The 25,184-nt window shown below is 40.6% G+C and overlaps 1 protein-coding gene, 1 non-coding gene and 1 pseudogene across 14 annotated transcripts in view; 2 read left to right on the forward strand and 1 right to left on the reverse strand.

Moving 5' to 3' along the window:
- Nucleotides 1–13,518: 13,518 nt before the first annotated feature.
- Rhot1 (ras homolog family member T1) overlaps nucleotides 13,519–25,184 on the forward strand; it is a 60,854-nt gene continuing 49,188 nt past the window's right edge. For 8 of the 13 annotated variants that reach the window (XR_007107621.1, XM_047543228.1, XM_047543227.1 and 5 more), the window contains exon 1: nucleotides 13,520–13,776. Coding sequence is in view for 12 of the 13 variants with exons in the window: in XM_047543228.1 (XP_047399184.1) it covers nucleotides 13,701–13,776 (76 nt within the window). In the remaining variant the exon portion in view is untranslated. Of the gene's footprint in view, nucleotides 13,777–25,184 lie in introns of all 13 variants that reach the window. The other 5 variants (XM_047543224.1, XM_047543226.1, XM_047543229.1 and 2 more) reach the window with 3 other exon arrangements.
- Nucleotides 18,652–18,729, reverse strand: Trnaa-agc (transfer RNA alanine (anticodon AGC)). Its single transcript is given in 2 exon segments — nucleotides 18,652–18,687; nucleotides 18,694–18,729. It is a non-coding gene; the product is annotated as a tRNA-Ala (tRNA).
- Nucleotides 21,676–22,252, forward strand: LOC124979055 (Parkinson disease protein 7 homolog; annotated as a pseudogene).

Below are 25,184 nucleotides of genomic sequence, written 5' to 3' on the forward strand. Positions count from 1 at the left end.
TAAGTAGACACAATACTTTTATTTTTATGTGGTGCTGAGAATCAAACCCAGGGCCTCATGCATGCTAGGTGAGCACCCTGCCACTGAGCTACAACCGCAGCCCAACCCTGCACATTTCAAAGAAAGGTCTGGCCTCTGATAGGCTCATGAGAGATGACCTCCAAGCCCTTCAAATATCTTGCTTGGCATGAGTGGCTTTGTTTAAATGCAGGCTTGGGGCCATGCAATAGCACCTTGACCACCATGTGGGCAGTAAGGCACGCCTGTGTGACTGACCCCCAATAAAAGCACTGGACACTGTGGCTTGGGGGACATTCCCTAGTTGGCAGGACTCCAAACACGCTGCCACACATCGTTGCTGGGAGAATTTAAAGCAATGTCCTCAGGACTCCACTGGGAGAGGATGATTAAGAATTCTCTTGTGGGCTGGGGATATAGCTCAGTTGGTAGAGTGCTTGCCTTGCAAGCATGAGGCCCTGGGTTCAATCCCCAGCAAAAAAAAAATTCTCTTGCTCTGTGTGCCTTTTCCTATAACTGTTTATTCTATGGCCTTTTACTGTAATAAATTGTAACTAATAATGAATCACTGAACACAAGGGTGGTTATAGGGACCCCAGAACCTAAGTTACTTATCAGTTGCTATGTAATGATATTACTATGAATTTAGTGGTTTTAAACAATATACATTTATTATCTCACAGTTTCTGTGGGTCAGGAGTCAGCATCCAGCTTAGCTGAGGCTTCTGCTTCTGAGTCTCACAAGTTGCAGTTGACATGTCAGCTGGGGCCACAGTGTCATTGGAAGCTTGACTGGGGAAGGATCTGCTCCGGAAACTCATGTGGTCAGCAACATTCAGTTTCTTTTTCTTTTTCTTTTTTGCAGTGCTAGGGGGATTGAACCCATGGCCTTATGCTTGCGAGGCAAGCACTCTACCAACTGAGCTATCGCCCCAGCCCTCAGTTTCTTGAAGTTGGATTGACAGCCTTTGTTTCTGGTGACTGTTGACTGGAGGCCGCCCTCAGTTCCTTACCCTATGGGGTTTTGCGACACAGCTGCTTGCCTCCGAGGCAAGATGGACATGCAGGGCTGGGGTTGTGGCTCAGTGGTGGAGTGCTTGACTAGCACACATGAGGCACTGGGTTTGATCCTCAGCACCACATAAAAATAAAGTTATATTAAAAAAGGCTTCCTATGCACAGTATTAGTTTATTTATAAAAAGACGGATGTGAAATCTTACATAATAATAATCACATAAACACATAATTGCATAGATCCCATTACCTTTGCCTTATTCTGTAGGATAGAAGCAAGTCATAGGTTATACCCACACTCAAGGGGAGGGGATGACACAAGGGTAAGAACTCCAGAATGTGGGGTGCATGGGGGCTACCTTACAGTCTGTCTGGCATACATTCATTTCTTACTTGATTTCCCCTATTTTTATTAATTAATGAATCTATATTTTTGCAGTACTAGGGACTGAACCTAGGACACTTTATTGCTGAGCTACAGTCCAAGCTCTTTTTTTTAAATTGTGAGGCAGGGTCTCACTAAGTTTCCCAGGCTGGCCTTGAGTGATCCTCCTGCTTCACCCTCTGAAGTCTCTAAGATTACAGATATGCATTACTGTACCTGGAAAATTCCCCTATTTAAAAAAAACATTTTATTTTATAACAAAACAGATACAGAGGACTACACAAAACACATGTGGAGCTTAAACATCCTGGAAACTACTATTCAGGTCAAGAAATTAAACCTGTTGCCCACCACAGAAGATCTGTCATATAGCTGGGCACAGTGGTGCATGCCTGTATCCCAGCAACTTGGGAGGCTGAGGCAGGAGGATCACAAGTTCAAAGCCAGCCTCAGCAATTTAACAAGGCCCTAAGCAACTCGCCAAGACCCTGTCTCAAAAACAAAAACAAAAACAAAGGCTGGGGATGTGGTTTGTAGTTAAGTACCCCTGGGTTCAATCCCTGCTACCGCCCCACCTCAAAAAAGAGAAGAAGCTTCTCTGTCACGTGCCCCTTTCCAATCACAACTCCCCGTCTGCCTGAAAGCAGTCCTGACTTTCCCACTGATAACTTCTGAATCTTTCTGTAGAGTTTTATCATCTAAATATATGTCCATAGTCACAAAACTTAGTATCACCCCCATTTTTAAAAAATTAGTATGCCTTTTAAAAGAAGGCTGTTTTACAACTTACATACTATAAAAGCCATCTATTTAAACAGTACAAACCAATGCTCTTTAGTGTATTTACAGAGTTGTGAAATCATCAGCACAATCTAATTTTAGAACATTTTTATCACCCCAGAAATAACTCTTACACCTTTTACCAAGTGATTGGTCCTAAGTCTCCTACTCTACAATCTCCCCTACATCTCTGTCTTCCTTTCTTTTCCTAGTGATTCATCTGTAGAAGGAGCCCAGGCTAGATTCTCACATATTTTGAAGATGTGGAAATTCAACTCTGTTGGGTCAGATTAAACAGAAAGCGTTGGCACACAAACTAGCTAGGGAGACTGAGGCAATACATTTATCCTCTCTTTGCCTCTGTAAGATGGAGGCAATTAACTTACCTAACTTTACCTTTCACATAGAACTGCTGAGAAAATTAAAATAATAGATGAGGAGATCAGAAGACGTCTCTCTTTGTGCTAGATGACCATTTAAAAGGCTCTCTGGGGCTGGAGTTGTGGCTCAGTGGTAGAGCACTTGCCTAGCACATGTGAGGCCCTGGGTTTGATCCTCAGCACCACATAGAAAGAAAATAATAAAATAGAGGTATTGTATCCGTCTACGTCTAAAAATAATTTTTAAAAGACTTTTTGGGGCTGGGGAGATAGCTCAGCTGGTAGAGTGCTTGCCTCGCAAGCACAAGGCCCTGAGTTCGATCCCCGGTACCGCAAAAAAAAAAAAAAAAAAAAAAAAAAAAGGCTCTTTGCCCTCACTTTTTTGCAGTTAATTATGTGTGAATCTACCCAGAAATTCTATTTTGTTCTTTTTCTTTCTTTCTTTTTTTTTTTTGTATTAGGGATTGAACCCACATCCCCAGTCCTTTTTATTTTTTGTTTTTGAGACAGGGTCTCACTAAGTTGCTTAGGGCCTTGCTAAGTTGCTGAGGCTAGTCATGAACTTGTGATCCTCCTGCCTCAGCCTCCCCAGTTGCTGGGGTTACAGGTGTGCACCACTCCACCTGCCTTCTCTGCCCTCACTTTTTGCATTATGGAGCTTTTATTGTCTTACCCACAGTCATCTTGATGTTTACCTTTTGAGTCCAAATTCAGCATTTAGAGGCCGTGTTTCTAGCCTCTTGATGCCCTTTGGTTAAATAGCATGCTCTTAACCAATGTTTGGATAATGGAACCTCTGTGAGGGTGGGGTTTCTCTGTTGGTCCCATGATTTCCCCAAACTGGAGCCAAATCGTAAGAATCACAAAGGTGGGGAGTGGAGGTCATGGCTTTTGGCTGCCTTGTTTTTGTCTTACATTTACTATCAGCATATCCCTGCTGGTGCACTGTGGGAAATGACATCCTTCCCTGGATGTAAGCATAAAATCCTCCAAAAGAGAAAAACTGAAGCCAAGATGCCAGTGGATGAAAGACTTTTCACTTGAACCTAATTTTGTGTGATATAGGAAATCATCTGCCCATGGCCCAAGCTGGAAAACTTACTGTGGGGACTGTCCTAGTCTATTGGGGCTACTATATCAGAATACCATAGACTGAGTGACTCACACAACAGGAATTTATTTCTCATAGTCTGGGAGGCTGGGAAGTCCAAGATCAAGGCACCAGCTGATTTAAGGAAGCTCTCTGGGATTTCTTTTTTATAAAGGTACTGTCCCCATTATGAGGGTACCACCCCCAAGACCTAATCTTTTCCTGAAAAGTTCCACCCCTAATACCATCACATCATGGGTTAGAAAATCAGTTAAGCATTTTAAGGGACACAAACATTTAACATTGAACATAAGTGCTCATGGGGAGAGCATCAGAGACTCCTAGAACGTTTCCCTCAAAAACATGTTTTTCTGTCAGGCTTTGTCTCTGTTAATTGTTCTTCCCAGGGGCTGGGGATAATGGAATATTTTGGTCAGTGATGTGGATTGCCTCTGTCTCCCCTTCACTTTCCCTGCATCTCCGGTATGCACTTACCTCCTGGTGAGGCAGCTACTGGACAGCACTGTTGTATACTTTAAAAACAATCTTTTTTTTTTTTTTTTGCAGTGCTAGGGATTGAACCCAGAGCCTCATGCATGGTAGGCAAGGGCTATACCACTGAGCCACATCCACAGTCCACTATCATACTCCTTATTGGGGTCCAGAGCTTTGAGCTTCTGGAAGAACCACCTGCTAAGTAGAAAGCTGCCATCTTGTTAGTATTGAGGCAACCTGGAATAGAGTTACATCCATCTAGTCCTTGCTTCTCTTCCCTTACAGTTACAGGATTTTTGTTTTGTTTTGTTTTGTTTTTGGAAAAGCTAAAGTTGAGGACTTTATTTTATAGGTGACTTCAGAAACAAACCACAGAATCAAACGATGTTGTTCTGTGGGTAAATTTCTCAGGCTTCTTGCTCTGGTCAAGGGAAATCCTTTTCCCAGGGGAACTTGGGACTTTAGGAGACCCTTTTTTTGGTATACCCCCAGCTCTATCATCCCTTATTCCTGCCTAAGCCTTTATCCTGAAATTTTAAATTCATCCTCATGCATAATTTCTCAGAAACCTAATTGCTGCATGAATTGTCCTTCCAAAGACCAGGACTTTCTGTTCAATTGTATTTATATAATGCTGAAGATTATTTTGATTTGGGATTTGTCTTCCAAATCAGCCATGGGGTTAGAAGCATGAATGACCTGCATGATTCTTGTCACATCTGCATATCTCCTATGTTATATTTTACTTAATGTTTTTCCCTAAATCAGCTCACTTTCCTCTCTCTCAAGTACATTTATTCCAAATGGAGACTTAACCACTGAGCCACATCCCTGCCAGCCCTTTAAAAGAATTTTTTTTTTTTTTAATTTTGATACAGGGTCTTGCTAAATTGCTTAGGGTCTCATTAAATTGCTGAGGGTGGCTTTGAATTTGCAATCCTCCTGCCTCAGCCTCCTGAGCCACTGGATTTACAGGCATCCCACTCGAATTACAGGCATGTAATTCTGGCCAAATTAACTTTTAATTAATTAAATACTGCCTGGCCAAAGAAAACTTTTTAAACTTATGTAAATGGAAAACAGAAGCATGTGTATTAGATAGAAAGGTAACCCTAAACATGTTTCAAGCAAAACAAAGCAGTGTGACCATCTTGTTTTTGTCCTCTAAGACTCTGAACCTGAGGCTTGCTAGGAACCTTCCCCACCTGCAAAGGAGATTATCAGATGTTCAAATTTTATTGAAGCTTCACCTTGACTTAATCAGGATTGAAAGATAATAGAAAAGGGGAAAACTTTCTGGTTATGGCATACTGTTTTCAATGTCCCTGTACCATCTATAATTATCTCTTGTTCTGCTCCTTTGGGAAATTTGAGATGCCTGATGCAGTAAGATTCCTCTGTCCTCCTCTCTCCAGAGAAACGACTTTCACTGGTGGTCTCCATTATTTTATAGCCTTTTTATCTCACTGAGGGGCTGCACCTTCTTTCTCTGCTCAGTGAAGCTGTTTTATCTCTGTTTTTCAGAGTGAATATGCCCTGGGGAGAGCGCTTCATGGCTTTAGGCAGTGACAACCTCCAGGACATGATGCTTGGGATTCCCACAGCTTCTTTTCTCTTACCATCTTTGGTATCAGGCTAGGCACCAAGTTGTGACACTTGACTCTGCCTCCTCAACGCCACCTGTCTTCTTCCCTCTTTATCCACACACCCAGGTTCAGACTCTTGTCACTTCTCTCTTATATTATTTTGAGAGGAAGGAGAAGAAAAAAAGCCCAAAGTGCTTTTTGTCCTATTTTCTACTTTCATTGCAGAATACTTCTGTGACTGTAGGTATGTGGGGGTTGTTTCCTCTCAAACCAGGCAAGCAGTTCCACATGGACTCCAGCTGGGCATTTTATAATGTATCTCAGATTTGATGTTGTCTACCTGGCGATAGAGTCAGATCCCACAGGTTGGGGACTCAGTGCCATAAGGTTGCCCCCACTTTAGATGCCAGGCACAGGCCCCAGGGTGTAATCCATGCTGACTGGTTGTAAAGAGCAGACTGTGCCCTGCTCAGAGTTACTCCATGACGGATAGAACGGAAGTTCTCAGACCGGGCCTAATCCTGAGTTATTTCATTTTATAAAGCGGAAGTTTGCCATGAATTAGTCCATTTTGAAATAACTCCAGTGCTGGGACAGAATGACTATACACCTTCTTTGTGCAAGTAAATAACCACCATCTGCCTTAGCACAACCTTAAGGAACAAAATAATAAATAAATTAATCATGCTAATAAAAATAATCACCTGTGAATTTATACAATTAATCAGAAGTACATGGATGCATGGATGTATCAAATCATATCAGAAAATCCAGGTCCATGAGCTTATTGAACACACCAGACCAACAAATGAAGTAATCCCCCCACCTGAAGCCTATTAAAGGAGGGGCGCCTCAAGACTGGAAACGGCAGCACAATGACTCTGTCACCTGGTCACTCTTCATGATGATTGCATGGTGATAAACCTCTAAATCTTTGTTGCAGAGCACGATTTCCCTTGGCAGTGACAACCATACTTAGCCTAGTCCAAACTGACATCTCAAGCTGACACTCGGAAACTTCCATCTGTCTGGACTCTGGCCTACAAAAAGGGCCTGCGCTTTGACAGTTCTGTGTTCTGAACAAGTTCTGGCTGGTTCTTAATCTTATCTGAACACTTACAGTGACTCTACAACATTCCTATCTGCTCTCTGCCTTTGCTCACAGTTCAGCCTCTGGAAGCCCTGGCTAACCTATATGTATCCTTGCGCAAAGTGTGATGTGTCATTTGAGTGTTAAAGATATTAATAATGAAGACTGGAATAAAAGAACTTGTGTTTAGCTGGGCTTGGTGGTGCACGCCTATAATCCCATTGGCTGGGAAGTGGGGCTGAGGCAGGAGGATTGAGAGTTCAAAGCCAGCCACAGCAACTTAGTGAGGCCCTAAGCAACTCTGTGAGACCCTGTCTCTAAATAAAATACAAAAAAGGAAGCACAAGGCCCTGGGTTCAACCCCCAGCACCGCAAAAAAAGAAAAAAAAAAAAAAAGGCTGGGGATGTGATTCATTGGTTAAGTGCCCCTGAGTTTAATTCCTGGTACCAAAAAAAAAAAAAGAAAAAAAAAAAAAAAAAGAAAAGAAAGAAAAGGAAAAAAAAGTATCTAAACTGGACTTTTTCTCATCTTTGTTCTCTAAACTTATTCTCTAAACAATACAGTACAAAAACTATCTGTATAGTGGTTACCTTGTATTAGGTATTGTAAGTGATCTACGTTTTAAAAATACAGGAGGATCTGCACAGGTTATAAGCAAATATTATGCCATTTTATATAAGGAAATTGAGTATCCTCAGATTTTGGTGTGGTGGGGGGCAGTTCCTTGAACCAATTCTTCACCTATACTAAGGGGCAACTGTGTGGGTATGTGTGTTTGTATACATACACACATATATGCTTAGTACATGTATACATACATTTCTTCTTTTGAATTATTGTCTTTGACTAGATTTAATTCTGTGATTTCTTTGCAGAGGTAAGCAGAAATGAAAATTTTACTATTCTATGGAATTTTTGGTTTTGCAGAAATGGCTTGGGGCCTAAAATTTTTTGAGAATCACTGGCTAGAATATATAATCAGCAAAAGTCCTAATATCTCTAAGGTAATTAAAATTTTTATTAAATACATTTTGTCTTTCTGAGTTTACAGTTTGGTGAGCAGGCTAATCAATTTGCCCTTGGGAAGATAATGGAAGTCAGCAAATGAATTCCAAATTTTAAATGCAGCTGTTAGGAGTGACATGTGAGCCCACACTACCTGTTAAGCAATGTGATGAATGTTTTATCAGCATTACTTTGTTTCATTCACAATAGAGTCCTAAGGGATAGCTCCATTTTACAGATGAAGTTTTTTGTTGTTGTTGTTGGGGGGTACTGGGGATCAAACTCAGGGGCACTCAACCACTGAGCCACATGCCCAGCCCTATTTCGTATTTTATTTAGAGACAAGGTCTCAATGAGTTGCTTATCGCCTCACTGTTGGTGAGGCTGGCTTTGAACTCCCAATCCTCCTCCTGCCTCAGTCTCCTGAGCCACTGGGATTACAGGCATGTGCCATTGTGCCTGGTGAAGTTTTTCTTTTCTTTTCTTTTTTTCAGAGACATTATGTCACTTGCCCCATGTTGCAAGGCTAGCAAAGTACTGAAAAAGACATGAGACTGCAGAGCCCATGCTCTTAACCACTCCACAAGGGAATTCAGGCTATTTGCAGGAAAGATGGTCAGAAAGGGCTCTCAATATCAATTATCTCTTAATTGAGGTATTTGCTTTCCAGCATATCTGAAAGGAGTTTGAGAAATTAAAAAGAAAACTGGATGCAAACTCATCAACAGATGAGGCTCTTGTCTGGAAATTTTCTTTCAACACAGAGATAAACAAATGCCTTTTAATAAGTAATTGTGCTGAGTGATGTACCCTCAAGCCAAATCAAGCAAGTGGAATCCACATCCTGTAGAGTCTGACCGGTGGGACAATGCAGAGGATATGGATGTTTGAACAGTGAGCCAAGAACAAGCACATTAACAGGCAAGATAAAATGTTTACCTGATCTCAAGGCACTGGACTTTTCTGCTCTACCAGAAGAGCAGGCCTAGGAGGAAAAGGAGGAGGCTTCCTGGAAGGAGCAGGAGACAGATATGGAGAAAAGGCAGATGATGGGTGCAGCTTAGGATTTAACTTGAGAGACCAAAGATAGATGGGTCTGAAGAGTGGGGCTGATGCCAACCCAAGTCTTATTTGGCCTCCTGCCCAGGACTGTGTCTAACTCACCAATCAGAAATGGAGCCCTTGCTCCACCCATTGTGGGTACTTTACCACACACCATCTCTTCTGCCTTCCTGCCTGGGATGTTCCTCTGTCCAGGGACTCAGAAAAGGCTATTGCAAGTACTCCCTCTACGTGGCATAAGAGATGGATCCCTTCACCTCCTGGCAAAAGCACTTTTCTTCGACTTCCCAATGCTCCCTGCATAGTAACCGCACAAAGCCAGCCTTGTGATGGTAGAACTCCTTCCTAGCATTCTAGAGGAAAATTCCATTGGTGCCTTCTAGATACCAATCTGTCTTCTTGGCATAATCCAATCTATTTAATATGCTGTAATAAATCTGACCTATCCTGACAGTAAATTTCACTGCCAACAACGCCATTCTCTGGCTTAAGTTTTGCTGCAGTGTATGTCATCATGGGGCTCTCCTTAGGCTCAGAGAGGTGGACAGATGTCACTTCCTTCATAATTTATTTATCCAGTATTTATACATCACTGACCATGGATCAGGTACTATTCTTAGTGATTTCTATTATATTAACTCATTTTATCAATTCATTTAATCTTCATAACAATCACATGAGGTATTATTTCCATTTGGCACAGAGAGGTTAAGTAATTGGTCTGGTGATACACAGCTAATAATTGGCAGAGTTGATGTTCAGACCTAGTAGGGGGATTCTAGAGTCCTTGCTTTTTACTACTGACCTCTGCTGCCTCTAGGACATCTGATAGTTGATTGGACATGGAGAGTGACTGTAAAAGGAAACTTACATTGCAGGTGTTATGGCTTGGATATGAGGTGTCTGCCGAAAACTGCTGTGTTAATACAGGAATGTTCAGAGGTGAAATGTTTGGATTGTGAGAGTTGTAACCTAATCAGTCTGTCCGAGTTTGAATGGACTGGGTGATAACTGTAGGCAGGTGGGGCCTGGTCGGAGGAGGTGGGTCACTGGGGCCATGCCCTAGAAGGTTTCATCTTCCCTGTAGTCTCTTCCTGCTTCCCTCTCTCTCTGCTTCCTGGCTGCCATGAACAGAGTAGTACTCCCCTGCCATGCCCTTCTGCCATTATATGCAGCCTCACCTTGGGCCCAGAGCAACGGACTCAGCTCCACCATGGACTGAACCTCTGGAACCATGAACCAAAATAAACTTCCCCTCCTCTAAGTTGTTCGTGTTAGGTATTTTGGTCCCAGCAAAGCAAATGCTGACTAACACAGCAGGGGAGGGAATCTGGCATGTGAGATTCCCTCTCTCCCACTTCAGCAAGTGCCAGCCTTGGTTTGGACTAAGCCATAGTCACCACCCACTGAAAGTACTTGTCATTGCTTCCTTTCTGCCACCCATGAGTCTAGATTTTTTTTTTTTTTTTGAGACTGTATTTTTAAGTAAGTTGTATTTATAAGGGAGTTTTTGGCAATATTATCTCTAAGATTTTCTCCGAACTCTTCCCCTTAGTCGGCTGCCTACCACGTATTTCCCTTAATAAAAATGCAAAGGTTCTAATCAGCACACATCAATCAGTGTATTGCATTGCTAAGTTATGGTCTTTAGGTGTATTAAATACATGTTCAACTTATGGTATTTTCAATTTATGATGAGTTTACGTGGATGCAACTCCATTATAAGTTGAGGAGAAACTGTACCTTATTTCATGGGATTTCCCAAACAACTGCAAGGAAGAGATTATAGTCTTCATTTGGTAGAGAGAAAAGGGAGGCACAAAGGTGACATGAGTCCTGAAGACTTATGTACATCTTATTTGCATTCACCCTAGAATGACTTTTTTTTTCAGTACTGGGGACAGGACCCAGGAGTGCTCTACCACTGAGTGACATTTCTGTTCTTTTTATTTTGAGACAGGATCTCACTAAGTTGCCTAAAAGCCTCAAACTTGCAATCTTCCTGCCTCAGCTTCCAGAGTCACTGGGATTACAGACGTGTGCTACTGCACCTGGCTGGAATATAGTTGTTGTTTTTTTTTTTTTTTTTTTTTTTTTTTTGGTACCAGGGATTGAATTTAGGGGAACTTGACCACTGGGACATCCACAGCCGTATTTTGTATTTTATTTAAAGACAGTGCCTCACTGAGCTGCTAGCATCTCGCTTTTGCCGAGACTAGTTTTGAACTCACAATCCTCCTGCCTTATTCTCTCTAGCCGCTGGAATTACCGGGTGCGCCATGGCATCGGGCCTGGAGTATAACTTCTTTATCTCCCAGATAACAATGAGTATGTCTTTCCCATATCCTTCCTGATCATATCACAGACTCAGAGGTTTTTCAAAGGGTTTCCTCCCCTGTATTCCTTTGAGACATCAGACAACTAAGATAAAGAAATACGGTAGTGACATAACATAGTTGCCTCAAAACCTGTGGATTACAACTTTTCATTGAACTTTTATGATTATGACAGCTGAGATTAGTAGAGCAAAAACTGAGGTTAGTACTGTCCCAATGCCCGGCATACATTATCTTTTTTTTTTTTTAAACCTGGGAATTGAACCCAGGGGCCTTTTACCATTGAGCTACATCCCCAGTCCTTTTTATTTTTTATTTTGAAACAGGATATTGCTAAATTGCTTATGGCCTCACTAAATTGCTCAGGCTGGAGTCAATCTTGCAATCCTCCTGTCTCAGTCTCCCAAGTCACTGATATTACACTGTGCCCAGCAGCATGCATTGTCTTATTTATTTTTCACAACCACAGTAAGAGGTAGGTATTATTATCATTGCTATATGGGACAAGCTAGAGAAGTAACAGAACTTACTCAGGATCACATCTCTTAGGTGATGGAATCTGGATTTAAATCCAGGAAAGTGATCAGAAGTTTTGAACTGCTGCAGAAAAACACATGGCTTCTTCTAGGAGAAAGGGAGATTAGTATTATGCACATTTTACTACCTTTACAATTTTATTACATAATATTTTAGATAGAAAACTGTAATTATGCATAGTGTTTCATTAATGCAATACATAAATTTATATTTGAATATATATATACATACATACATATATGCACACAAATATATAATAGTTGTTGCCACTTAATGACAGGGATACATTTTGAGAAATGTGTTTATTAGGTGATTTTTGGAATTGTGCAAACATTATAGAGTGTATTTACACAAACCTAGATAGTATAGCCTACTAGGGGATATAGCTCAGTGGTAGAGTGCTTGCCCAACATGCACCAGGCCCTGCTTTCAATCCACAGTACCACACACACACACACAAATAGTATCACCTACTATACACCTAAGCTATAGGTAAAGCCACTGGTGGTATATGCTGTCCATTGTTGACCAAAATGTCTTTATGGGGGACATTTTCTATATATCTCTCAATATATGCCAAGCATTAGGGATGTAGTAACAAATTCCCCTAGATGAAGACGGTCAGGAGAAAATTTAAGGCAATGTTAGAAAAATCAGTTACAGTTCATTATCCAGTGCCACTTATGTGTCTGGCAATATCCTAATCAAGAGAAGTATTAGAGGACCCTGACACATAATAAACATAGAGCCTGACGCATTGCTACACACCTGTAATCCCAGCGGCTTGCGAGGCTGAGGCAGGAGGATCACAGGTTCAAAGCCAGTCTCAGCAACTTAGTGAGGTTGTAAGCAACCTAGTGAGACCCTGTCTCGAAAAAAGTGTGGATGTGTGTGGAGGGGTGGTTTGCTGGGGATGTGGGTCAGTGGTTAAGCGCCCTTGCGTTCAATCATCACTGGTATCAAATAAAATTAAATAAAATAAACCACATAGAGGAAAGTCACTTAGTTTGGTTACATAAAAAATTGGTCTTTTTATTTTTTTGTTTTTGGTACCAAAGATTGAACCCAGGGGTGCCTAACCACTAAGTCACATCCCCAGTCCATTTCTTATTTTTTATTTTGAGACAAGGACTCACTAAGTTGCCCAGGGCCAGGCTAAATTGCCAAGCTTGGCTTCGAACTTGGGATCCTCCTTACCTCAGTCTCCTGAGTTTACAGGTGTGCGCCACCGTCTGTTTGTTCAGCATAAAGACTAACATTATTTTATAATCATATCTTATAGACACAAAGGTAAAAAGCAGCTACAGTGATGGGCTCTGGGTAGTGTACAGGGTCAGACCTTGGAAGCCACTCATCCCATTCAATCATATCTGAGGGATATGTTTAACAAGGTGGGGATACACCTAAAAACCAGGTGGACAGATCGCTGCCCTCCTGGGGCAAGAACCTGGCTCTGAGTCACTGCCAAGCTCTAGCTATGTGACCTTGGATAAGGAAATTCTCCGCTCCCTATTCTGTAGAATACGTGGGGTTAGACCAGGGATCTGCTACTCAAATTTCGGAACCAAAGAGTATCCCTGGCGGCTGTGTCCAGATGAGGGTGAGCTAGGCTCCCTGTTCCTGCGCTACCGCAAGTCTGACGGCGGGGGCGCTGTTCAGGCATGCAGAGCGTTTGCATTCCGAAAGCGCATGTCCCTCGCCGCATGCCGTCGTCCGCGCTGCCGCCACCGCCCGCGGAGCGGGAGGGGCGGAGCTGGCGCTGTCCCGGCTCCCGAGCGGGGAGGCAGTCCAGGAGGTGGTGCGGCGGGTCCCGGCGGCCAAGGCTCGGGCAGAGCGGCTGGAGAGGCTGGCAGGTGGCGCTGGCAGCGTGGGGAGAACGGCGCGGTGGGGTGGGCACTCTTGGCCGGAGTAGTTCACTCCATGCGTGCGGGCCAAGCACGGCCCCTGCGAGCCGCCGACATGAAGAAAGACGTGCGGATCCTGCTGGTGGGAGAACGTGAGTCCGCGGCCGCCCTTGCCCTTCCCCTGCCTCAGCCCTCGCCCTCCTCGTCCCTCGCAGCACGGCTGTCCCTCCGTGCCACCAGGCCTCCCAGCTCCTTCGCTCTAACCTTTCGGGTGCCTGCCGGCGGCCCTTATCCTATCACCGCACCTGGGCCCTCCCCAGACCTCTCCTTCCTGTCCCCCAGTGCTCCTCTCAAGCCTTGTCTCCTTTATCCCCTAACGCCCGACCTCATCCCTCCGAAGGTCCTCCCATCCTGTTCCTCCTTGCGTCCTTTCCTCCTGGGCCTCACCGTTTCCCAGGCTGCCTCCTTTCACCCTCTCGTCTTCTGTGGAGATTCCCTTGTCAGTCACTGCCTGGCAGATGCTGGAACAGCAGACTAACCAATTGGGATTGCGGGAACCGACTCCCCGGGAAGCTAGGGGGAGGGTGCAGAACTATTCGACTTGTGGGCAAGGTCAGGTCTCTGGATGTTTTTGCGCTCGCGGTCCTCGCTTCCTCCGTGCATTGACACTCAGATAGAGCGTTGGGCTGGGCATGTAGTTTAGCTCAGAGGTGGAGCACTTGCCTAACACGCGTGAGGTCCTGGTGTTCGATCCCTAGGGCGGGGAGGTGGCGGAGGAGGAGGCGTTTCTTAGCGATACTTGGGCTTTGTATTGGAGTAACTCCTGGTACTCGCGATATTTCCACAGAAATTCACTTTCAACTTCACGTTATACAAGTACTCAATAAATAATAATTATCTGGGGAGAATCCGTTAGTTGAGTCAGTGATTGTTAGCCTTAAACCTAATTCGTCCTCCTTTTTAACCATTATTTATACCATAACTACTTAATAGTTAATTTATAAATAACAGCAGGCATACAAGACTCCAACAGATACATATACATAAGACCACAAGACCCGCCCCACCCCCAGAGTCTTAGATTCTCCTTTTGCCGATTGCCGAAATAGTGAAGGAGAGATGCTTCTGCTCACTGACATGTAGATAGAACAGTAGGTACTTTTTCTTTCTTTCTTTCTTTTTTTTTTTTTTTTTTTTTTTTTTTTGTAGTACCAGGGTGAACCCAAGGGGCACTGAACCACATCCCCTCGCTGAGCTGCTGAGGGCCTAAATTGTTGAGGATGGCTTTGAACTCCCGATCCTCCTGCTTCAGCCTCAGCCTCAGCTTCACCCTCTTGAGCTGCTGAGACTACAGGTGGTGCCACTGCGTCTGGCAGCAGGGACTTCTTAATACCACTGTGCGTGTTACAATTGCTAGAACAGAAATAAAAAGAAAATAGACCAGGGAGGGCTGGATTTGTTTGATTTTGAATCATTAGTTAATGTTCTGCTATTGCTTTTTTACTCATTTATTTTTTTGTAGCAGGGCTTGAACTCAGGGGTGCTTAACCACCGAGCTACACGCTTTTTATCTTTTCTTCTGAGACAAGGTCTCATCAAGTTGCTAGGGCCTTGGCAGATTGCTCAGGCTGCTTTTGAACTTGTGATCCTCCTGCCTTTAGCCTCCCGAGCCTCTGGGATTACAGGTGTGCGGCTGCCATTGCTGATTTGAAGCAATTTTTTTTTTTTTTTTTCCTAAACCTTATTACATTTTTCAGGTCGCTGCCATGCATTCCCAAAAATTAACACACTTTACTCTCTTCCATGTTCATTGAAATTTTATTCACCTGCTGTTTGGAGATATCTTCCTTTAGAATCAGAATTTGGAAGTAAGCTTAGCCATAGTTTACTGTTTAGTTTCCAGTTAATTTTTAGATTATAACTATATGTTAATCTGTATTTTTCATCTACTTTCTTGACAAATTTCAGAAAAGTTTTATTTAACATAGGATTCATGTGGATGCATTGGAGCAAGATTAGTGAAAGTGAGTAGATGACTTGCTTAAAAAGCTAATCCTTAACTGTAACATGAAATGGGTTTATAGTATAAGAATTTTTATGCTAATTTTTAGAAAAAGAAGACGCTGGGTGGGGATGTAGCTCAGTGGTAGACTGCTTGCCTAGCACCTAGCATGTATAAGGCCTAGGGTTCAGCCCCCAGCACTACTGGGGAAAGGGTCCTGGTTTTAGTTTTGAATATAGGAAGCAGTTCCATATTGTTAGTATATAAAATATCTAAATAGAAATGTTAATATATAAGATACATTGTCAGCCTTTGAACATTGATCTTAAAACATTAAGGGTGTTGTTTATTTAGAAATACATAAAATAATTTAGAAGTTTGTACAAAAATTACAATCTGTATTCTGTAGAAATGAAAGCAAGTAAGAGAGTTGATAAAAGTATATATGAGAGTTTTCTGGTTACAAGAGAAACTTGACACAAAAGTCTTAGTTTTTGAAGATGACACTTTCCTTAAGAGATTGGTACCAAAAACTTTGGATCATAATAAATGAATAAATAAATGTAAATATTTTAAAATATTAGAAATAGAGTACACTTAATTAAAGTTGATAATTTCATTTAGTCATTCTAAAGACTGGTATTTTGGGGGAAAATGTTTAAGGCTTTATTTTTTGAGATTGAATGTAAGTATTTGTCAGCTGTTCGTTCTTTAGGTGTGACCAAAGCTATTTTAATACTGATCTGATACATGAATTTATCTGTACCACTAATATTAGAAAACAGTGGTAGGAATTTGAGTTATCACTTGCTTACTTGAGTAAGCATAGTTTTCAGTTGTTTTAAGATGGTTAAGTGAAGGGAACAGAAAAGTACAGAAAAAGGAGCATTCTTTCTGGTATTATTTATTTTTAAAAATACTTTTAGTTGTAAATGGACCTCATACCGTTATTTTATTTGTTTGATTTTTATGCATTACTAAGGATTGAACCCAGAGCCTCACATGTGCTAGGCAAGTATTTCACCACTGAGCTACAAACCCAGCCCTGATATTATTGTTTTAAAGCTTATTCTTTCATTTTGTATCACTTTCTTACATTTTATTGCTGTCAGTTTCTGTCCCTGAAAACCATGCAGTAGCAACTTCATTCACTGAAGTTTTGAAATAGTTATGAGTATTTTCAGCATTCTGTGAGCTAAACCATTCTACTGTACTGTTGAGGTGCAATGGATCTTTTTTTGGTCCACTTCTGATCCATCCAGGCTTTAATGCTAATTGCTTAATTAGTTTAGTGCTTAGATCAAAGAAATTTCTCTGTCTATACATTTTAGGTTTGTTGCAGAGAAAGTGAAACTGTCTTAAATTTATGTATCTTAGCTTAATTATTGAATATAGCAAATGCTATACAGACCAGACCAAAAGTCCGTTACTATTTTTAAGCCAAAATAAAATTTTAAAAATCTTTAAAAATACCCTCACACAGAACTTAGTTCTTCAGGGCATGACTTTTCATGGTCAATTTGTTGACTAGAATTTATACTTAACTAGATTCGCTTTAGTAAATTTAACAGATATCCTTGTTACAGTAGAATTAGCAAACACTGTATTACCCTTTATCTAAATCATGTTGCTACATGAGTAGATTAATGAAGGCTTGTTTTTAAATTAAGTTGACATATATTTGTTTTCTACTGGTAAAAGTTATTAAGAAAATGGAACCATTGTTCTGTTTTCCAAAGGATCTGGTACCTCTAACCTGGTTTGTCTTATATTAATTTATCTCCCCAACTTCCCAAACTAGTTCAAGCTTCAGTTGTTGAGGCCTAGACTTCTGCAATTATCTCAACTGATCTCCCTCCTACTTTTGTTCATTCTTCCTGAAGCAAGCAGAGTCATCTTCAAAAAATATCTCAGATCTTGTTACCCACTTTAAAAATTCTATAATGATTTCTACTTTCACTTAGAATAAAGTCCAGACTTTTAAAATACAGGTCTACAAGGCCCTTAACAATCTTGCCTTTGCTTCACACTCATGCTACTCTCTTTCCTTGATTTCTCTACAAGAAGGCCCTGATTTAGGCAATATCCTCATTACCGTATGTACTTATTCATTAACTTTCCTAATGAATCAAAAGCAAGCTTCATGAGGGCTTGGGATTTGTCTCGTTTATTGCTATCTCCCCAGCAGCCAGAACAAACCTGGCACAAAGTAGGCACTTAAGTATTTGTTGAATGAATGAATTCCTTTTTTCCAAACCACTCCTCTCATTCATAAAAATGTGATCATTCACCTTTTTTTTTTTCTTTTATACTTTTGGGCAGTGGGGGCGGGGGGTTGCCAGGGATTGAACCCAGGGGTACTCCATCACTGAACCACATTCCCAGTTGTGTTCGTATTTTATTTAGAGACAGGGACTCACTGAATTACCTAGCACCTCGATTTTGCTGAGACTGGCTTTGAACTTGCGATCCTCCTGACTTGGCCTCGCTAGCCAGTGAGATTACTTGTGTGCATCACCACATATTTTATACTTTTATTAGTGCATTACAGTTATACATAATTGTGGGGGTTCATTGTGACAAAATCATAAATGCATGTAATGTAATTTGTTCTAATTTATTCCCCAGTACTTCCCCTTTCTCTCCTCTTCTCCCTCCTCCTGGTTCCCTTCCTCTGTTTTACTGGTTTTCCTTCTATTTATTTATTTATTTTTAATTGGTGCATTATAATTGTTCATAAAGTGGGATTCATTGGAATACATTTATACATGCACATAGAATAAATAAATTGGTCTATTTCATTTCATAGTTCTTCCCTTTCTCACCCTTCCTTCCTCTACTGGTCTCCATTCTATTTTCATGAGACCCCCTCTTTAAAATTCCTTATTTCCCTCTAGCTTCTGTATCATTCTCCTTTTTTAGATCCAGGTTCATGTGGTCATTGTTATGATCTGAAGAGGTAGCATTCATCCAATTCTCTTATTTTGTATCCTTAGTTTTTGTGTTCTGTGTGTGTGGGTGTCCCCTGTGGTGCTAGGGATTGAACCTAGGGCCTTGAGCTTGCTCTTGCTAGGCAAATGCTCTACCACTGAGCTACATCCCAGCCCCTGAGATTGGCTTTGTCTGTGAGATTCCTGTGTTTTGGCAGTGAAAGTAGAGCAGTGAGTTACGATGACAGTGCCATGTCTAGTTCATATCTTGGCTGCCAGAAATTCTAATCTTTGCCAAGAGATTAGCTTTTCCTTGAAACATCAGAGGCTATTCTAGAGTATGAAGTGGTTGGGGAATGATTCTTTAGGTATAAGCTAGGTATGAGTTTAAGAGACTTTTGTATAAGCTGGCATTTATTTTAGGGGGAAAAAGCCTTTTTAAGGTAATTTTAAAGCCTTATTGCTTTCCATTCTGACCTTTGTGGGAATGATATTTAAAGATTAAACTGCTCCAGTTTCAATTGTACTGTGTTTACACCCAGTGTACCTAGATGATATTCTGTGGCTCAGGATGTTTGAATACATAGAGTTCATTCTGCATAGTCTGTTCTATACATAGAGTCTTCTATATCAACCTAACACCTGACTTGAAACCTGCTTTCTACTGTCTTTTTGTTCCAGCTGGGCACTAGTGTTGATCTGGTTTGAAGGAGAGGGATAGGTTGTAGCAGTGGGACAGCCTTTGTCCTGCAGTCCACATCATCTGCATATGATCAGTGAAATCTTCCTTCTACAAATATTAAAGATTACTAGTTACAAATATAACTCCATAGTCACCCTTGCCTCCTCCATGTATTCTAATTACAGTAACTTAGGAAGGGCTGGCAATCTTCTTAATAAAGAAACAAATAAAGAGGTGGAGTAGATTCTTTTGCCACTTGGTGTAGCAAGAGGTGTTTGTTAGCAAGAAAAATAGACAATATGGCTGATAGGGTGGTAATTGGAACCTCAGGATGTTATTTCTGCTTCATGATTATCAGGAATTGGCTGTCATTTGGAACTAGATGCTTACAAGATATGATGAAAAGACAAAGGAATTTGTAGACTGGATAAATCTAGATAATTTGTTCTATAATAATGAATTGTTTTTCATGGATGACCTACTTAGAAGCATGGAGTCTCAACTGTAGCATGTGGTATTGAACTAGATGAATCAGAGATCTCTGTCCTTGGTTGTAATTGTGGCCTTGCTTTTAGTAGATCACTTCAGTATTTCTCAGGCAAAAATATAAGAAATAGAGAACATTAAAGAACTGACTAAGAAAGAATAGTTTTTTGTTCTCCACATTAATATTAATGCTTATATCAAGTATTTACTTCAAATAAAATTATAGTGTACTTTATATTTTGTCATAAATTTTTATTTATATTAAATTATAGATTTTATTATAAAATATGCTTATGTTTGTACGATAATCTTTATGTTAAATATAACATTTAATTAGTATAATAATTTAAGAAGCACTTGGGATCTTATGCCCTTATGGAAATGATTTTTTTTTCTGGAGCAGTTAAAAATATGCAGTCTTTATACTGCCATTGTTTCTTTCTTTCTTTTTTTTTTTTTTGTGGTACTGGGGATCGAACTCAGGACCTTGTGCTTACGAGGCAAGCACTCTACCAGCTGAGCTATCTCCCCAGCCCTATACTGCCATTGTTAAGGAACTTTTTTTTTTTTTTTTAGGAACCTTTTTTTGATTGTAGACTGACTTACATGGGTTTTAAAATTTGATAGTCTAAAATGTTTTTATTATCATTAGGATACTTCTCAATTAAAATTAGCTTGAAAGTGGCCTATTTTAATTCTAAACATACTGCTTCATTTTTTTCTTTGGTAGTCTTAAGGTTATAGGTAGGCCTTAAGGGAAACAAAAAGCCCTAGTTTAGATTCACTGAGTATTTCTTAATTAAACATCTTTGTACTCCTTCATTAAAGTAACTATCATTTCACTGCCCTCCAAAAAGGAAAATTATATTGATGAAATGTACTCATCTTTTCTTAAGTTCATTATAATCCATCTCTCTTGCTCTACTTTTAAACTTTTTTAACAAAAGAAATCACTCTTTATGTGGAAGATTCATGTTCTTTGATTTTTAAATTTTTAGCACTGGGAATTGAACACAGGAGTGCTGTACACTGAGCTACATCCCCAGCCATTTTTATTTTTAATTTTGAGACAGGGTCTTGATAAGTTGCTTATTGCCTTACTAAGTGGCTGGGGCTGGCAATCATCTTGCCTCAGCCTCCCCAATCATTGGGATTACAGGCAGGCACCACTGTGCCTGACTCCTTCTTATTATTTTTTTAAATTTTGAGACAGTATCTGGCTCAGTATCTAAATTGCTGAGGCTGACCTTGAACTTGAGATCCTTCTGCATCAGCCTCCTGAATATCTGGAATTTAGATGTATGCCATTGCATGTAGCTGTGTTCTCTGATTTTTAAAAAGGTTTATTGTACAATTACTTCACAAATGAGATAGAATTTTTATGTTGTAGTGGGTGTTAAATTGCCTCAAATTCTTTTCCAGATGAGGCAAAATATAAATAAATAAAAATATCATGCCTTTTTTTAAAAAAAGGTAATTACCAAAAACAAAACAAAACACACACACACACAAAAACAAACAAACAAACAAAACCCCCATAACAATAGAAATAACTTACAGTGAATTATCCCCAGTCTTGGTGCCACTGTCCTGTATGTTCAGATCTTCAAGCATAGTAAAGCTGTTTGATTGTTTTGCTCTTCACAATGTCTCCTCCCTTATCTCTGAGACCTGCGCTGTTGGGATAGACCTGATGGCAGCTTTGTGCTTTGGCAAGAGACTGCTGCTGCTCAGACAGCCAGACCTACCCTTCAGACTAATGAACTGAACTGCAAAGAAATCTGAATTTCCAAATAAATGTTGGTCTTTCTGTTCTGAAAATATTCCTGAAGACATAGGGGTATTTGTGAAAAGCTGGAGACTATGATCAGGAATAAGTTTATTCTAATGTGTTAAGAAGAGAGATGAGGGAGCAGCCTTTGCTCTGCTGGGCTTTAAAACATACATCAAAATGACTTCAAAAAGAGCCCTGGTCATCCTGGCCAAAGGAGCAGAGGAAATGGAGATGGTCATCCCTGTAGATGTCATGAGACCAACTGGAATTAAGGTCACCATTGCGGGTCTGTCTGGAAAAGACCCAGTACGATGAAGCTGTGATGTTGTCATTTGTCCTGATGCCAGTCTTGAAGATGCTCGAAAGCAGGGACCATACGTTGTGGTGGTTCTACGAGGAGGTAATCTGGAGGTAATGCACAGAGTTTATTTGAGTCTGCTGATGTGAAGGAGATCCTGAAGGAGCAGGAGAACAGGAGGGGCTTCATAGCTGCCATCTGTCCAGGTCCTACGGCTCTTTTGGCTCATCAAATAGGTTTTGGAAGCAAAGTTACAACGCACCCACTTGCAGGAGACAAAATGATGAACGGGAGTCACTACAGCTTATTCGGAGAGCCGCGTGGAGCCGGACAGCCTGATCCTCACTAGCTGAGGGCCCCGGGACCAGCTTTGGGTTTGCCCCTGCCATCGTGGAGGCGCTCAGCAGCAAGGAGGTGGCCGACCAGGTGAAGGCGCCCCTGGTTCTTAAGGATTGACGCCTGCCCTCCAGAGGAGACTGGGCGATGCAGTTCCTGCTCACCAGAGCCCTGTCGGTTGGTCAGCACAGCAGAGGCAGCCTGCTGTGTGACGTGACCACCCCACGTTCCCAATATGCACATTGTGTCTGTACATTTCTGAATCTTGTTTGCAGAATAAACAGGGTGTTTGCAACACTGAAAATAAAAAGAAGAGAGATGAGGAAGAATGGTTGAGTTTTAAGGGTCATAGAGAGGGAAGGGACTTTGAAGATAACATGGAATACCTGTTGCAAGGCTGAATTTTGCTAGGGGTTCCTGAGTAATTTGGATGAAGGAGCAGAAAATCCATCACTTTCTAGGAAACTAGTAGCCTTTTATTGTAGGCAATTCACTTAACTTTAAATACTGTGTAGCCTTTTGGAACTGTAGTTTAAACTGTAGGTTCTTCTGAAACTGATGAGGACCTTAGAGTGGTGGGACATAAGCAAAATTTCTTGTTTTTTTTCTTTTTTAAGTTGTGCTGAGGATTGAACTCAGGCCCTCACATATGCTAAGCAAGTGCTTTACCACAGAGCCATGTCCCCAGCCCAGCAAAATTTCTGGAAAGGATATTATGTGAAGAATCAAGATCTTAGGGGTATACTACAGTATGCGGCCATGGCAATGTTTATAGCAGCTCAGCTCATAATATGAACCAACATAGGTGCCCTTGATGAATGGATAAAGAAAATGTGGTGTGTATGTATATATATAGATACACAATGGAATATTACTCTGCTTTAAAGAAGAAAGAAATTATGGCATTTGCTGGTAAATGGATGGAGTTGGGAGAATATCATGCTAAGCAAAATAAACCAAAAACCCAAAAAACCAAAGGCTGAATGTTTTCTCTGATATGTAGATGCTAATTCACAATAGGGGCCGGGGGTGGATGTGTAAGGGAAGAATAGAGTTACTTTAGGTAGAGGGGAGTGAAGGGAGGCAAAGGGGTTTGGGGGTAGGAAGGATAATAGAGTGAAACAGACATTATTACCTCTTACACATATATGATTGCGTGACCAATGTGATCCTACAATATGTACAATCAGAAAAATAAGAAATTATACTCCATTTACATATGATCTATCAAAATGCATAAATGCATTCTACTGTCATATATAATGGATTAGAATAAATTTAAAAAAAAAAGATCTTATGGGTGTTAAGGTAGGCAGATTTCTTAAGGACCAAGAGTGTGACTGATTTTCTCCTCTTGGTTACCAAGGAGCATCTGAATTATTGAATGTCTGCTTCATTTTCCCCATTCTTAACATAGTAGATCAGAGATAAGAATGTAGAGATGTATATCTTCTGTTATGCATAATCATGTGGAATTAGGATAGATATTATGGAAGTTAAAAGAAATACTACCTTGAGCTATCTGAAGGTTTAAGGTTGCTGGAACTTTAAGTAAGGACATTATGAAGGGAGTTATATAAGGAAAAAGGTCTTTGAAATGTTGTATTTAAGTCAGCAAGTTCTAGAAATTCCTGAGCCCTGCATTGGCTTATTGAGTCCTACTTTGTTCTTGTAGATAGATGAATGGTCTCGCCAAATAATTTTTCCATACATGATAAAACACACAATTTGCTGGGGAGATAGCTCAGTTGGTAGAATGCTTGCCTTGCATGCACAAGGCCCTGGGTTCAATCCCCAGCACTGCAAAAAAAAAAAAAAAAAAAAAAAAAACACAATTTGTGGATGCATCTCTCATTTCTAGAGTACTATACTTACCTAATATAATGTGTACTTTTTCTTGTGTTACACACCTGTTTTCTAGGGGTGCTGATAAAACATACAAGCATTTAGATGACATGCAGTCCAAATTTTTTTAAACTGATTTAACTGAAGAGAAAATTGAGGCCTAAAGAGAGTCAGTGACCACTCAGGGTCATACTGATAACGGTGAAAAGCTGATTCTGGAATCCAGATTTTTTGGCCCAAGCAACTGCTCACTTTTTTAATTCAAACTTATCATTATCACAAGAAGTATTATTAAGAAGTATACTTTTTTTTTTGTTTTTGGTACCAGGGATTGAACCCAGGGATGTTTTAATACTGAACCACATCCCCATCCCTTTTTAATATATTTTTTAGAGACAGAGTCTCACTAAGTTGCTGAGGATGGCTTTGAACTTGCAGTCCCCCTGCCTCCAGGTTCATTTGTATACTTAATGTTTGCTAGTTATTGTACTAAGCATTTTATACCTGTCATCTTAATTAATCCTCTTAACAATTCTATGAGGGTTGTCAGTATTAAATTTTATAGTTGAAAAAACTGATACTTGATGACTTTTCCCAGAAAACACAGCTAATAAGTGATAGAACTAAGATTTTTGGTCTAATTCTGTCTCATTCTAAAGCCTGTGTTCTTTTTCTTTTTCTTTTCTTTCTTCATGAATGTATCATCAAAACAACAAGAACAAATACCTATCACCTAACTTAAGAATTTAAAGTGTTACCTGTCCCCAGGAACAGTGGCACATGTCTATAGTCTCAGCAACTCAGGAGGCTGAGACCAGGAGGATCACAAGGTCAAGACCAGCTTCAGCAATTCAGCAAGACCTAGTCTCAAAAGTTTAAAATAAACAAACAAAAAAATTGCTACTAATCAACTGAAGCTCTCTTCTGATTTCATTATCCTCTTTCCCTTCGAGTTAATAAACCACTCTTTCTGAATTTCAAATCTGTGCTTTTAACCACTAAGCTGTGCAGCTGCATTTTACCAAGTGCCAAGTACCTTGTGATTTCCTGGGAGTGAGGGAGTGAACAAGAAAGACATATTCTTTGTCCTTGAGGATTTTCCTGTGGGTGATAGTAAAAATAGTTATTCCTTAATCTTCCTGGAAATACTTAATAACTGGTAGGAAATATCCCATTTTCATCAGGAAGATTCAGGAAGCCCTTCAGG

Source organism: Sciurus carolinensis, chromosome 3 (assembly GCF_902686445.1).
Source record: "Sciurus carolinensis chromosome 3, mSciCar1.2, whole genome shotgun sequence".
NCBI classification, from domain to species: Eukaryota; Metazoa; Chordata; class Mammalia; order Rodentia; family Sciuridae; genus Sciurus; species Sciurus carolinensis.